The sequence below is a fragment of the Zootoca vivipara genome, chromosome 11 (assembly GCF_965207765.1).
Source record: "Zootoca vivipara chromosome 11, rZooViv2.hap1.1, whole genome shotgun sequence".
Classification (NCBI taxonomy): domain Eukaryota; kingdom Metazoa; phylum Chordata; class Lepidosauria; order Squamata; family Lacertidae; genus Zootoca; species Zootoca vivipara.
In genome coordinates, this window is record NC_142594.1 from 56,740,219 (window position 1) to 56,753,645 (window position 13,427).

Genomic DNA, 13,427 nt, shown 5'->3' on the forward strand with positions numbered 1-13,427 from the left:
AAAAAGAACCAATTTTCTCTTTTAAGCATACTTTACATGAGTCATGGTGGAATAATAGTGCCAGAATCTTTCAGTAGCTGATCTAACTAGCATTGCCCATACAGTACTACTTTTATTATATTAGTAGTAGCAGTAGTACTAGCCCATCAGAATTATTATTATATATTTATATCCAGTCTTTTCCCCTGATGGGACTCAAGGCAGCTTACAGATAAACACAAGAATTGTTTAAAATGTAGCATAAAAACAGTAATTTTAAAAGAATTAAACATTAAGAGAACGAAAACAACATACATATAGTAAACATACAGGTAATCACAATAAAAACAGCAAAGCACTGGCCCTTAAAAGCAGTCAATCCCCAAAAGCCTGTTGGAACAAGTAGGTCAGGGGTCCCCAGACTAAGGCCCGCGGGCCGCATATGGCCTGAAGGCCTCTTTTATCCGGCCCGCAACAACCCCCGCCGCCCGCTGCCACCACCCGCTCTAACCAGCGCAGCGGCACACTTCCGGGTCAGGAAAAAATACCGAAAATCATTTGTGTGCATGTGCCTCTCCCAGCCCGGAAGTGCACCGGAAATAATGTTTGCGTGCTTGCGCAAATGTCATTTCCAGTGCACTTCCGGGTCGGGGGAGGCCCATGCGCACAAACAATTTGGGTACTTTTTTCCGACCCGGAAGCGCGCCAGCGCGCCTGTAAGAGTGTGCGCGCATGCGCACGGACGCGCACTCTCCCGCCCTCCGGCCCGCCGCGTGATCGGCACGTTGGATACCGGCCCGAAGCCGGGTAAGTTTGGGGACCCCTGAAGTAGAGTGGAGTCTCCTTCTTTGGAGGTCTTTAAGCAGAGGCTTGACAGGCATATGTCAGGAATGCTTTGATGGTGTTTCCTGCTTGGCAGGGGGTTGGACTGGATGGCCCTTGTGGTCTCTTCCAACTCTATGATTCTATTATTCTAAATAGGTCTTCACCTGCCAGCAGAGGGACAACAAGGAGGCAGCCAATCTAGCTTCTCCAGGCAGGGAGTTCCAGAGTAGGGGAGCAGCCACCCAAAAGACCCTTTCCTGCATCCCCACATAGCGTTCTTGTGAGGGTGGTGGGACCAAGAGAAGAGCGTCCCCCATAAGATCTCAAAAGCCAGGCAGGTTCTTATGAGGGAATGCCGTATATTAGACAGCTTGTACTTAAGCTGTCTAGGGCCTTATAGGTCATAATAACCAGCACTTTGAATTGTGTCTGGAAACAGAATGCTATCCAGTGGAACTTCTCGAACAAGCGAGTCTTCTGCTCCCTATAACCAGCTCCCGTCCAGAGTCTGGCTGCAGCTCTTTGAGCCAGTTGAAGTTCCTGAGCACTTTCCAAAGGCTGCCCTACACAGAGTGTGTTACAGTCATAGGCTGTAATCAAGGCATAGTTCACTGTGGCCAAATCAGATATCTGAAGCGATTCCATCTGGAATTCCTACAATCCAGAACTACAAGGTAACAAGGCTACCACAATTTGATTGTTGCCACCAGACAAAATTAGATCCTGCCTGCCTCCCCTTAAACCTTCTTCAACAACAGCTGCAGAGGTGAAACATCGCACCCACCTTTCTACTAAGGTGTGAGACTGCATTGGCTCTCACCAGCCTGCGCTTCCTGTATCTGCAAATTGGACGGATTCTAGCAGCAACACAGCTGTTGTCAAGGGAAGATAGTGTAGCAGGCAGGCTGTTGTTGAGTTGCTTCGGTTTCTTGAGAATCCTGTTGGCATCCACATCATCTTGGGAATTGCTGGTGGAGCATGTGTTGAAACTGCAGTCAAAAGGAAGAGATTCACACACTGAAAATTCTTCAATAATGTACTTGGGCAGATTATCCTATTAGGTGTATTTTTGTAGCTTCAGTGTTTCAGTTCTCAACGGTCACATTTGACCTACCGAAAGCAACACAGAGCCTTGTAGTACCTTAAAGAGTAACAATTACTTTTTTAAAATGAATTTTATTAGAGTTTATAACGAAAACTACAAAAATTATTGCCAAATATCCTTTTTGTCCAAACTAAAAGAGGCAAAGAGAAATGAAAAAGAGAGAAAGTGAGAGAAAGAAAAAAGTTAACACTATATATAAATATTATTCCCTAAACAATTAACTTCAATTCTCAAATCCAAATGTCATTATTTCTTTTTCCATGCAAATAGTTTATGAGAGGTTTCCAATCTCTTAAAGAATAAGATTTTTATGGTATCAGCTTTCACAGTCTTTAGTCCACTTCGTCAGATGTGTGAAGTATTATTATCATGAGTTACAAGTACTGTATACATAAACATACAAGTGTGGTGGTGGTGTTTTTTAGGGGAATTGTAAACAGACTGTTGGCAAGTAAAGAAAAGCAGAAAGTATATAGTTTCACTTCTGGCAGGGCTATTAACAATCTTGCCCTTCAAAGAGTGATGTAGGCTTTCCAGAAAACTTCTCAAAACCCTTTATCAAATGGAATCTGATTTAGCATGACTTGTCTAGTTTTGTTTACTGCGTGTATGTCAAACAAGTACAACACATTAATTTAACAAGCTATAGAAATCTCTCAAAAAAAATTCCAACAGCCAGAAAACTGATTAGGGCAAAAAAATATCAGCAAAATATGTTCCTGGTTGCATGGTATGGGTTTGAAGCCATCTTGCTGAAGGCGTGGATCTGGTCAGTGTTTGAATGGGAGATATAAACATTTTTTTAAGAATGAATGAATGTCCTTTCAAGGTTATATTTTTTAAAATTAAAAGCTCTAGAAATGATTTTTACAGGAATAACTAAACATTTTAAGGCATGATAATAGTAGACCCTTCCTTAATTCTTGAAGTTTTACGTTTTCTCAATTGCCAAGCCAATAATTTCCCCGTTTTATTTGCTGATTCAAATTTTTTTTGTCTCATCTGTTTTATCTTCCATTCTATCTCCTGGTTTACCAACATGGAGAATTGCGTCTGTAACATCTTGATATTATTTTTAATTTGCTGATCATATGGTTTCTCAATCAAATTCTTCTCATTTTCCATACAAGTTTTAAAGGGGGTTTGGAGGCTCTTAAAACAGTTAACATTAATTTTAGCACACTCCCAAAATCAAGCATATAAATTTAGCTATGTTGTGCATGCTTCGTAGGAAGTGTCATCTGAAATAGCTCAATCTGACCGGTGTTACGCCAATTTACGTTATTTAGTAATGCTATGAAACAACAGGTAGGATTCAGAAAGTGACTTGTAAAACTTAAGTCCCATCACTCTTCTCTTGAACTGCCTCTCCAAGAGTGTCACGAGACCCGCCTGAAGATGGTGAGTGTATAATTGTGCAGTAGGAGAAGGAAACTACTAAACAGCCCACACTGTTCAGGAATGATGCTTCAAGAGGATATAAAGGGGTGGAATGGATATAAAGGGTGGAATGGATGGAACAAATTTGCTGAGTGAGCAGTCTTTTGCTCAGGCAATCTTTGGCTGCAATCCAATAGCGTGGATCAGGAGTTAGCAACCCTTTTCAGCCGTAGGCCTGTCCATCGTGTCCCTCAGACCATGTGGGGGGCCGGACTATATTTTAGAAAAAAATATGAACGAATTCCTATGCCCTCCCAGCAGATGTCAAGGCAATAAGTAACTATTTTACTTTTAGAAGACAACGGAAGGCAGCCCTGTTTAGGGAAGTTTTTAATGTTTGATGCTGTATTGGTTTTAATATTCGGTTGGAAGCCGCCCAGAGTGGCTGGGGAAACCCAGCCAGATGGGCAGGGTATAAATAATAAATTATTATTATATTATGCCTCACAAATAACCCAGAGATGCATTTTGAATAAAAGGACACATTCTACTCATGTAAAAACACGCTGATTCCTGCACCGTCCATGGGCCGGATTGAGAAGGTGATTGGGCCACATCCGGCCCCCGGGCCTTAGGTTGCCTACCCTTGGCATGGATCCACAGAACCATGACTGGAAGGGGAAATGGATTAGCTCTGCTCTGTGAACTCACATGCCAGCAACAGAGGCTATTTTTCACAGTGCAGAACCACAGTGTATCAGGAAGATGAATTACAGAGCAACAGCAAATAACAAAAACAGGGTGAATACACTCTAGTGGGCCATAAGAAAAAGTCTCAGAAATGGGTTTCTGCAAAGTCTTAAGTAAGAGGTTGTGCAAATGAAGCAACCTCTCTGGGTTTAGGGTCATTTCTCTCATGCAATGCTCTTCTGCCCGTCTGGAAGCAGCTCTTCTGAGAGCTAAAGAAGCACTTGGCTAGCAGAAAGAGACGTTTGGATCCAATCCAATGCATTTTAAGAAAAGCAAGCATGTTGAAAAATATGAGCTCTATTCCACCCACCCATACTATTGCCTTGCCTTAAGAGACATTAAGAGGAATGCAGCATGCTTCAGAACATTTAAACATATTCCTGTTCCACAAACAACCTGAATCCATTGTCACTTAAGACAAGAGGCCCAAGAGGTTTTTCATACCACTGTGAAGTTTGCAAGTCCTGGAAAAGAGGTTTGGGTGACTGAATGCATATACAGTACACAGACAGCCCAGAGCCCCACACCAGCAAATGTCCAGTTTGCAAGGGGCGGTGGGAGAGAGAATCTCAAACTTCACCATGTTGGCTTCTGCAACTGTGAGGGAGGGGGCAGGGAGAAAAGGAAAAGGACAAGGGGAAAACCCAAACTCCTTTCATGTTTTAAAAACAACGGTTTCCCTTCTACATAGCAGTCACAGATAACTATGCATTCCAACCCTGGGGTGTGGGAGACCCAACCACCACAAACCCGGTTCCAGGGTAGTGACATACACCCAAGCCCGTTTCAAACTACTCTTGGCATGCCCTTTTAACAATGCAGCAGTGGGAGCAGAGAAGGGAAAGTGAGAGCTCCAGGCAGACAGAGTGAGAAGGAAAGAAAAACACTCTCCTTCCTCTTGTAATTTGTGAGCAATTATGTTTTTATAATCTAAACAAACAAAAAAAAGAGGCACCATTAAGGGCTATGGACATTGTTTTGCTGACACACACCCACACCCTTGAATGCCACAAAGGAATAGTCTGGCAAAGATAGCAACCCAAGCAGGGATTAAACCTTTTTTATCAACATTAAACACCTTCAAAATCAAAACCTTAAGAAGACAGGCAAAACACAGTTGTGTTTATTTTGTTTTATAGCCTGCCATACAGGCTCCAACGTAAGGCAGCAATGTGCTTAACAATTTAAGGCAAAGTGGTCCCATCAAAACAAAAGCAATCCTTCTCCTGGGAGGGAATCATTGTCCCACCTTGGACAGGGAGCCACAGAACTGGTGGGTGCGTCAGAGGCAGGGAGAACTGTTACAACACATACAGCCAACATTCAGGAGGAAGCAATGCTGATGCATTTTATATGCCCAGGTGTTCTGATCTTTTCTGCCAGCAAACAGGCTGTACTCAAGACAAAGTAGGCTTTTGCTTACCAAAACACTGTGGTACAAAAATGAAGATTCAGAGGTTTCACACCTTGCCAATTTAGTCAAACATGATAAAGGCACATGCTGACGCTAGGGATGGCTGTTTCAAGATGCTGTGTTGTTGTCTTGAAATGCCTTAGTCAACCAACCTTCCCCAACCTGGAACTCTCCATATCTTCATTTGACAATTGTTGCTGTCGTTCCTGACCACTGGCCCATACTAGCTTGGACTCGGGTTTGTCTACAGTGCAATAACAGCTGGGGGTTGGGGAAGGCTTTACTAGACATTTGCTGAGATAACTAGGCTTCCAGGTTGTGTCCAGAACATTACCAAAGTACACTCAACCAACTAGGAAGGCTTGTGTCAGGTGCTGCAGTATCCTCTAGGCCACGGGTGTCAAACACAAGGCCCGGGGGCCAAATCCGGCCCGCCAGACCTTGGCATGTGGCCCGCCGAGCGCCCCAGCCAGCGGGACCCAGCAGCGGGACCTTGCTGCTGAAGCGCTGCGCCGACAAACAGCTGGGGCGGGGGGGGGTAGAAAGGCGGCCAGAGCAGCGCTGCGTGGAGCGCCCCGAGCCACAGCAGGAGAAGGAGGAGGCAGCTTGCCGGGTCAGCACCCGGCAGCGCCGCATGGAGAGTCCCGAGCCTCTGCGACGTAGCAGCAGTGCTCTGTAGCACTTTGAATCCTCCTCCTCCTGCCACGGCTCGGCGCCTGGAAACGGCTGCTGCTGCTGCTGCACAGACAAAGCACCCAGCAGCGCCGTGTGGAGGAGGAGGAGGATTCAAAGTGCTACAGAGCACTGCTGCGTCCCAGAGGCTCGGGACTCTCCGCACGGCACTGCCGGGCACCAACCCGGCAAGCCTCCTCCTCCTCCTCCTCCTGCCGCGGCTCAGCCTCATGAACGTGAGCTCAGCAGCGGCTCAGCCTCACGAACGTGCAACTCTGAGGCTTTACGCACTTCTCCTAAAACGGACACCCGCTGCCTCACGCTGCACGGGAAATGCTTTTTGCCCCTGGGTCCCTTCACGCTCTTTTCTGGTTCTGAATCAAGGCGGCGACCCCCCCTTCCCTTTCTTTCTTCCTCTCTCTCGTTCTTATTCTTTCTTTCCCTCTCCTTCCTTCCTTCTTTATCTCTGTCTTCTCTCCCTCTTTTTCTTTCCTTCTTTATTCCTTCTTTCCTACTCTTCTTTCTCTCACCTCTTTCCTTCCTCTCTCCCTCCTGCTCCCTCTTTTCTTTCTGTCTTTCTGTCTTTCTTTCTTTCTTCCTTCCTTCCTTCCTTCCTTCCTTTCTTCCTTCCTTCCCATCTTTCTTCCTCTCCCTCATTCTTATTCTTTCTTTCCCTCTACTTCCTTCCTTCTTTCTCCCTTTCCGTCTTCTCTCCCTCTTTCTTTTTCTTTTCTTCTTTATTCCCTTCCTTATTTCCTACTCTTCTTTCTCTCCCCTCTTTCCTTCCTTCCTTCCTCTCTCCCTCTTTTCTTCCTTTCTTCCTTCCTTCCTTCCTCCCCTCCCCTCCCTCTCCCTCTCCTCAGAAACATAGGATGCTGCTTTATACTTCTGGCCCTTAAACCCTGGAACCAGGAGAGCAGCTCCAGTGAGTCAACCTCAGCCAGTCCCTTTGGTGAAGGGTGGTGGCTCACTGGCAGAACATCTGTCCTACATGCAGAAGGACCCCAGCATCTCCAGGTACTAGTAGCTCTGCAAAGGTCCTGCATGAAACCCTAGCGAGCCTCCACTACCCAGTGCAGTTACCAAAAATCATTTTTCAATAAATTGTACAATAATTGTACATTTGAATATCTACTTGCCATTATTCTGACTATGTTTCTGCTTTCAGAGCTAGTTATTACTTACATTATTACAAAAAACAGTAATAATTGAATGCAGTGACAATAATTTGATAATAAAGAGTGGACACATAGTCCTACAGATACAACCGTCCCTTTGAGGGTGACCAAACTGCTGATGCGGCCCCTGATGAATTTGAGTTTGACACCCTTGCTCTAGGCATTTGCTACTACTCCATGTTCATAGCATCAACCAGAGACCCCTCGCACAGCACCTAAGGAACCAAGAAGAGCCCTGCTGGATCAGTGCCCATGTGACAGCAAGTAGGAACAGAGGCATGGATCCAACTGAATGGGATGGAGCATGCCAAGAACCTGGAGTCTGGACACTTAGCATTCCATTCATTTCATGAGTTATCTCCTGCCAACAGACACTGATCACAATGCCCAAGCAACAGCCAACATGTAAAGATTTGCAATCTCTTGTTGTTGTTGCTTAGTTGCTTAGTCGTTTAGTCGTGTCCAACTCTTCGTAACCCCATGGACCAGAGCACGCCAGGCACTCCTGTTTTCCACTGCCTCCCGAAGCTTAGTCAGACTCATGTTGGTAGCTTCGAGAACACTGTCCAACCATCTTGTCTTCTGTCGTCCCCTTCTCCTAGTGCCCTCAATCTTTCCCAACATCAGGGTCTTTCCCTTCTCTCCTCATGAGGTGGCCAAAGTATTGGGAGCCTCAGCTTCAGGATCTCTTAGGCAACACTAAAAAGTCACTCTAAATCTTTGACTACTATGGCTCGTTGTAAAGCGCTGTGACATGCCTCAGGCTCATGCATTCCCCTCACCCCTCCTTTGCACACAAGAAGAGGATATTTAAAGGTTTCTGAATATAGTTCAGAAAGTATTTCGTACAAACCACAGGCAGAAAACCTACACCATCTTGTGCAATTAGGCTTCTGCCTCCTCTCCTCTGCTCCTCGCTGTGCATTCTCCACATCTACTGCAGAGGATCCCCCAAACCCCTGGAGCAGATTTTGGAGTGGGGGGGCAACTGCAGGGGGGAGGAGAGTCAAGATGCAGTCCTGAGTGAAAGTCCACTTTGCTTGTGCAAACTGCTTGTACAGGAACACTATTGGATAAAACCCTCTATAAACGAACAAGGATCTCACATCAGGCTCACATACTGGTTTGACATAATGGCTTATTGATTTGTTTTTCCAACCCATGGTTTCCTGCACATGGAAGATATACCTATCAGTCACCTCATGCCAAAGCCTCTAGGCAACATATAATAAAACAGATTAAAAGCAGTGAAACACATCCAGATACCAATTATTAATAAATGAAGAAACCAAACAGCAACAAAAGCAACTTCAACCCTGGCTCAATTATACCATTTTTTTTTTAAAAAAAAACACATATATAAGCAAAACACAATCACCATAAGAATTTGAAAATGATCTAGAACAGATGACATGATTTTAAATTCAACTTGAAACTTTAAAAGTAATTAAAATGCTGAAAGAAGAAGAATGCTTTTGTCTGGCGCCAAAATGGCATTAAAATGGATGCTAGGCAAACACTTTAATATGACAGGAAATTGCAGCTTGTTCAGAATAGGAGCTTTAAATCTCCTCCCCTCATGCATAGAGGGGGGCGTGAGTCAGGCTCACTAGGGTGCATTTCCAAGTAGCTGAATGCAGCAAATGGCTTCATTTTCAGGAGTTAGCAGTAGGATGAGCTGCAGCAAACCTTGGACTTGTGCACTAACCCCAACACAACCACAAGGAGCTTGGAAACTTTTGTTTACATCTTGTTTTGACATCTGAACCTGGACAAACTTGAGTTAGTTTCACTTATGATTAGTGAAAGCAAGGATAACCCCCAAACATTAGTTTATTCAGCCTTGCTGAATCAGACCAAAGGTTTATATTGTCCTATTACCCACAAAGACCTGCCAGATGTCCGAAGGGGAGCTACACAAGTAAGATACCATTACGGAGCTCAGGAGCTTCTTTTATCACATTGCATTAACAGTCCCCATCACTTCAGAGCATTCTAACTGTGATGCAAGCAAAGTAGGAAGGGTGCGATTTTTGCATTCAATAAAGTTTCTAGTACACATTGCCTTTGTTGAATTTCATCTTCACAGGCAATTAGTTTGCAATGGACATGACAATGTCTCTTCAAACATTGCCACAACATGAACCTAAGACCATTGCTCTGTACAGTGGTACCTTGCTTTACAACCATAATACATTCCAGAGGTCCGTTTGTAAACCAAAACAGGTTGTAACCCAAGGAGCGCTTTCACCAATGGGGCCTCCAAAAATTTTTTGTTGGTAATCTAAAAAAATGGGTTGTAATCCAAAACAAACCGGGACATGCACTTCCGGGTTTGACGTGTTTGTAATCCAAAACATATGCAAACCAAGACGTATGCAAACCAAGGTACCATTGTAATTCCTTGACTTCAGGTCAGCCTCAAATATTCAGCCATGCTAGAGTGGGGTGGGGAGGGTTGGAGAGAACTAAGAAAGAATCCTTTCCACGAAGTTTTGAATGTTCCAAAATCAACAAGAAAGCATAAAATGATGCCCAAGGTACGATGAACCATAACAAAAATACGGAAAGAGGGTTGAAGTGACTCTTCAGATTCCAAGCATGCAACAAGTTTTAATTGCAAGTCTGTACCAGGTCCGGTACAGACCAGGTACAGTCCGGTACCAGGTCCCCTTCATGGATCAATGCCTTGTCGTGGCAAAGGGGCTTGAATAACTCAGAGAAGCTATGAGCTATGCCATGCAGGGCCACCCAAGGTGGACAAGTCATAGTGGAGAGTTTTGACTAAACGTGATCCACCTGGAGAAGGAACTGGCAAGCCACTCCAGTATCCCTGCCAAGAAAACTCCATGGACAAACACAACAGGCATATAAAAGTTATGACGCTGGAAGATGAGCCCCTCAGGTCGGAAGGCGTCTAACATGCTACTGAGGAAGAGCGGAGGACAAGTACAAGTAGTTTCAGAGCTGATGAAGCGGCTGGGCCAAAGCCGAAAGGTCGTTCAGTTGCGGATATGCCTGGAAGCGAAAGGAAAGTCCGATGCTGTAAAGGAAAATATTGCATAGGAACCTGGAATGTAAGAACCATGGATGGAGGTAAGCTGGATGTGGTCAAAAATGAGATGACAAGAATACATACCATTATCCATGGTTCTTACATTCCAGGTTCCTATGCAATATTTTTCTTCACCACGACAAGGCATTGATCCATGAAGGGAATGCATTGGGAGAAAAAATTTGTAAGTCGAAGCAACCCTATCTAAAAATTCGTAAGTAGAAAAAATCCTATCTAAACAGCATCCAAGATGGCGGATTCGCAAGTAGAAACATTCGTAGGTCGAGTCATTAGTAAGTAGAGGTACCACTGTATAACATTACAGATTTCTGGAGAATATATTGTTAAGAAAGCAAAGGGCCAAAGGGAGAATTGAGGAGAGTTCTAGGGTAGGGAGAGGGTCTGGAGGAGAAAATGAGGAACATAATGAGTGAGGCACACAGAAACAGAGACATTTGCGTGCACGCACCCACTAAGAAGCACATGCAGATGGGGAAAAGAGGGAAGTGGCCAAGGCTTCAACAGAGTATGTTTCTTTGCAGTTTCCTTGGGACTGGGGAGGTGACGGAGGGGGAGGAAACTACTCTAAAATTAAGAAGAGGAGCTGCCACCTGCCAGCAAAGAGAGGCTGGGTTAATTTTAAAACAAAACAAAATGCGCTGCACACAAACACGGGAATGGGGAGGGAGGGAGACACACACACACACACACACACAGAGAGAGAGAGAGAGAGAGACAATCACAAACTAACAATCAACATGCACAGTAGGGGAAAGAAAGAAGCTTGCTTGGGACAGGGGAAGCAGAGTGAGGCTGGAGGGGAGCTACTTTAGAGTAAGTCCTCCTGCCTGCCAGCAGAAAGAGGCTGGGTTAATTTTTAAAAAGTGTTCTGCTTCTTCACAAAAACAAAACCCACATGCACACAAACACAGCAGTGGGGAGGGAGGGAGGTACAGACAATCACACACCTACCTACAATAAACAAGCAGAGCAGGGGAAAGAGCGAAGCAGCTCTTATGCTAGAGAGGTGTTTTTTGGTTTTTTTTACCCCATTACCCCAGTTCATATTTTTACTGAGAACAGGAGGAGAAAAGGAGCTCCAGATTACAGAAGCCATGCTTCTACCTAAGCCACCTACCAGCCTGGTGCCTGCCTTTCAGCAAGAGCCTGGCGTCTCTGAGGGAGGGAAGTTCCCACTTGCAGGCTGTTCACCTCCGCCTGCTCAGGAGACAGAGCCCTTGGGCAGGGTTAGGCTGCACAGATGCACACACAGATATCTCCAAGGACGATTTTTGCCTGCTGCTGAGGAGGCAGGCAAGGCAGACAGAGAGCTACGGCAGAGAGTTACCCTGCAGTGCACGCACGATTTCTTAAAGAGTGATTTTTGCATCAGCCTGCCACTGCCGCTACAGGGGGCATGGAAGAGCATCTGAGGCAGTTAGCAATTGCAACAGCTGCACATGACAGGAAGAAGCATCGGCTTCCCAATTTTTGCAGTATAGTGCTATTTGACTATCCCACACAAGCAGGTATTGCCAGGTAATTTAAAAAAAAAAACGGTTATCCTGATTTGCTCTCGATAGCAGTATATAACAATATATTGATATATTGCCTGGTCCTACTCTGGAGCATATTTGGGGGCAGTGTGGAGGGGGAGATTGGCTGCACAAATGGAAGTATATCTGCTTGTGTAATAACTTGGTTAGATTCAACCCAATTAAGGACAGCAAGACATTCTCTTGCAAGGAGTCACTACTCTTTGCATGTGAACCATAGGCATTGCACCCAGGGGACTCTTCACAGGAATAACGCAACCCTGCCTTGCAGGTATTTGCTAAAGAAAATGTGTAAATACAGGCCGGAGAACTGGTCATGTGGGGTAATACAGGAGATTCAGACTAAGGCCTGAAAATAAACACCTTCTCTTCCTACAATCAATTTAATGCCGTTCGCTGCCATGACAGAACAGCAAGAATTAATATTCCTAAAGACTGGCCTCCATATACTGGCATCTGTAGATGCCAATAGCTTGTAATTACTATATTTTGGTAAAAACAGTAAAATTTGAATCTTGTTCTAGTGTGATGAATAAAAATGGCAACACATGGGTAAACTTGATCAATAATGAACTGGAATCTTTTCTGAAGAGAGAGGCATTTTTCTTAAGAAGCTGGTATGGTGCCCAAAGGCGACATTTGATGGCTCTACAGTGGTATCTTGTTTTGAGTCCGGGATCCGTTCCGGAGCCCTGGATGCTCCACAAAAAGGACGCTTGACAAAGTGCTGCTCTGTGCGCACACGCGGAGCAGTTTGCGCTTCTGCGCATGTGGCAAGCCGTTCCGGTACTTCCGGGTTTGCCGCAGATGTTCACCGAAATGGACGGTCAACGGGGCAGACGTTCGCGGAGGTATTACTGTATATGGAACCTGAAAACAGCTATGCAAGAGGATATGTTGACCACTGACTGAGGCATCTTTCCCCAACCAAAAGTTCTCCTGTGACTACATTCAAAACTGAAATTGTACAGAAGGGACACAGGAAGCCTTTGCTTCTCACAACGTCACATATGGAGCCACAGACAAGTGACCTGAATGCATTTTACAACAAGCTTCACTAGACGATGTATTCTATTTTGGCCCAAGAACATTTGAAATTATGGCAATCCATATAGAAGAATTCTTTTTCCCCTCAAAAACACCAAATTAATTTTCTCTGTTTTAATCAGAGCCAGTGTAGAACACAAATGTTTACTCAGCAAGACAAATTCCAGAACATCACACTGATCAACCTGAAAGAAAAGTAGGACTAACCAGTTACTTATTCCGTTGACTTGATGGGGTGATGTGCAGGCTTTGGGGGGCTCTGGAGACCCATTGATGGGTGTACAGGAGGGACTTTGACACACAAGGTTTCTTAAAGACTGCGCAAGGCGAGAATTCTGCAAGAGAAAAATGAAATCTCAAACTCAAGTAAGTCTTGTGACAGAATGAATCAGAAGACTCATTTGTTTTGTGCCCTGGAAGCAGGAAGAGGGGGGGGGAAACAAAGCAAAAGCAGCAATTTAACAAA

The 13,427-nt window shown here is 44.8% G+C and overlaps 1 protein-coding gene across 4 annotated transcripts in view; it reads right to left on the bottom strand.

Moving 5' to 3' along the window:
* The window catches only part of LOC118092061 (KAT8 regulatory NSL complex subunit 1), a 55,081-nt gene that overhangs the window by 17,952 nt on the left and 23,702 nt on the right, over nt 1-13,427 (bottom strand). For all 4 annotated transcript variants that reach the window (XM_088653974.1, XM_060281043.2, XM_060281041.2 and 1 more), the window contains 2 exons: nt 13,169-13,296; nt 1,589-1,793 (listed from right to left, as the gene is read on the bottom strand). In XM_088653974.1, coding sequence (XP_088510100.1) covers nt 1,589-1,793; nt 13,169-13,296 — 333 coding nt within the window. The remainder of the gene's footprint in view (nt 1-1,588; nt 1,794-13,168; nt 13,297-13,427) is intronic.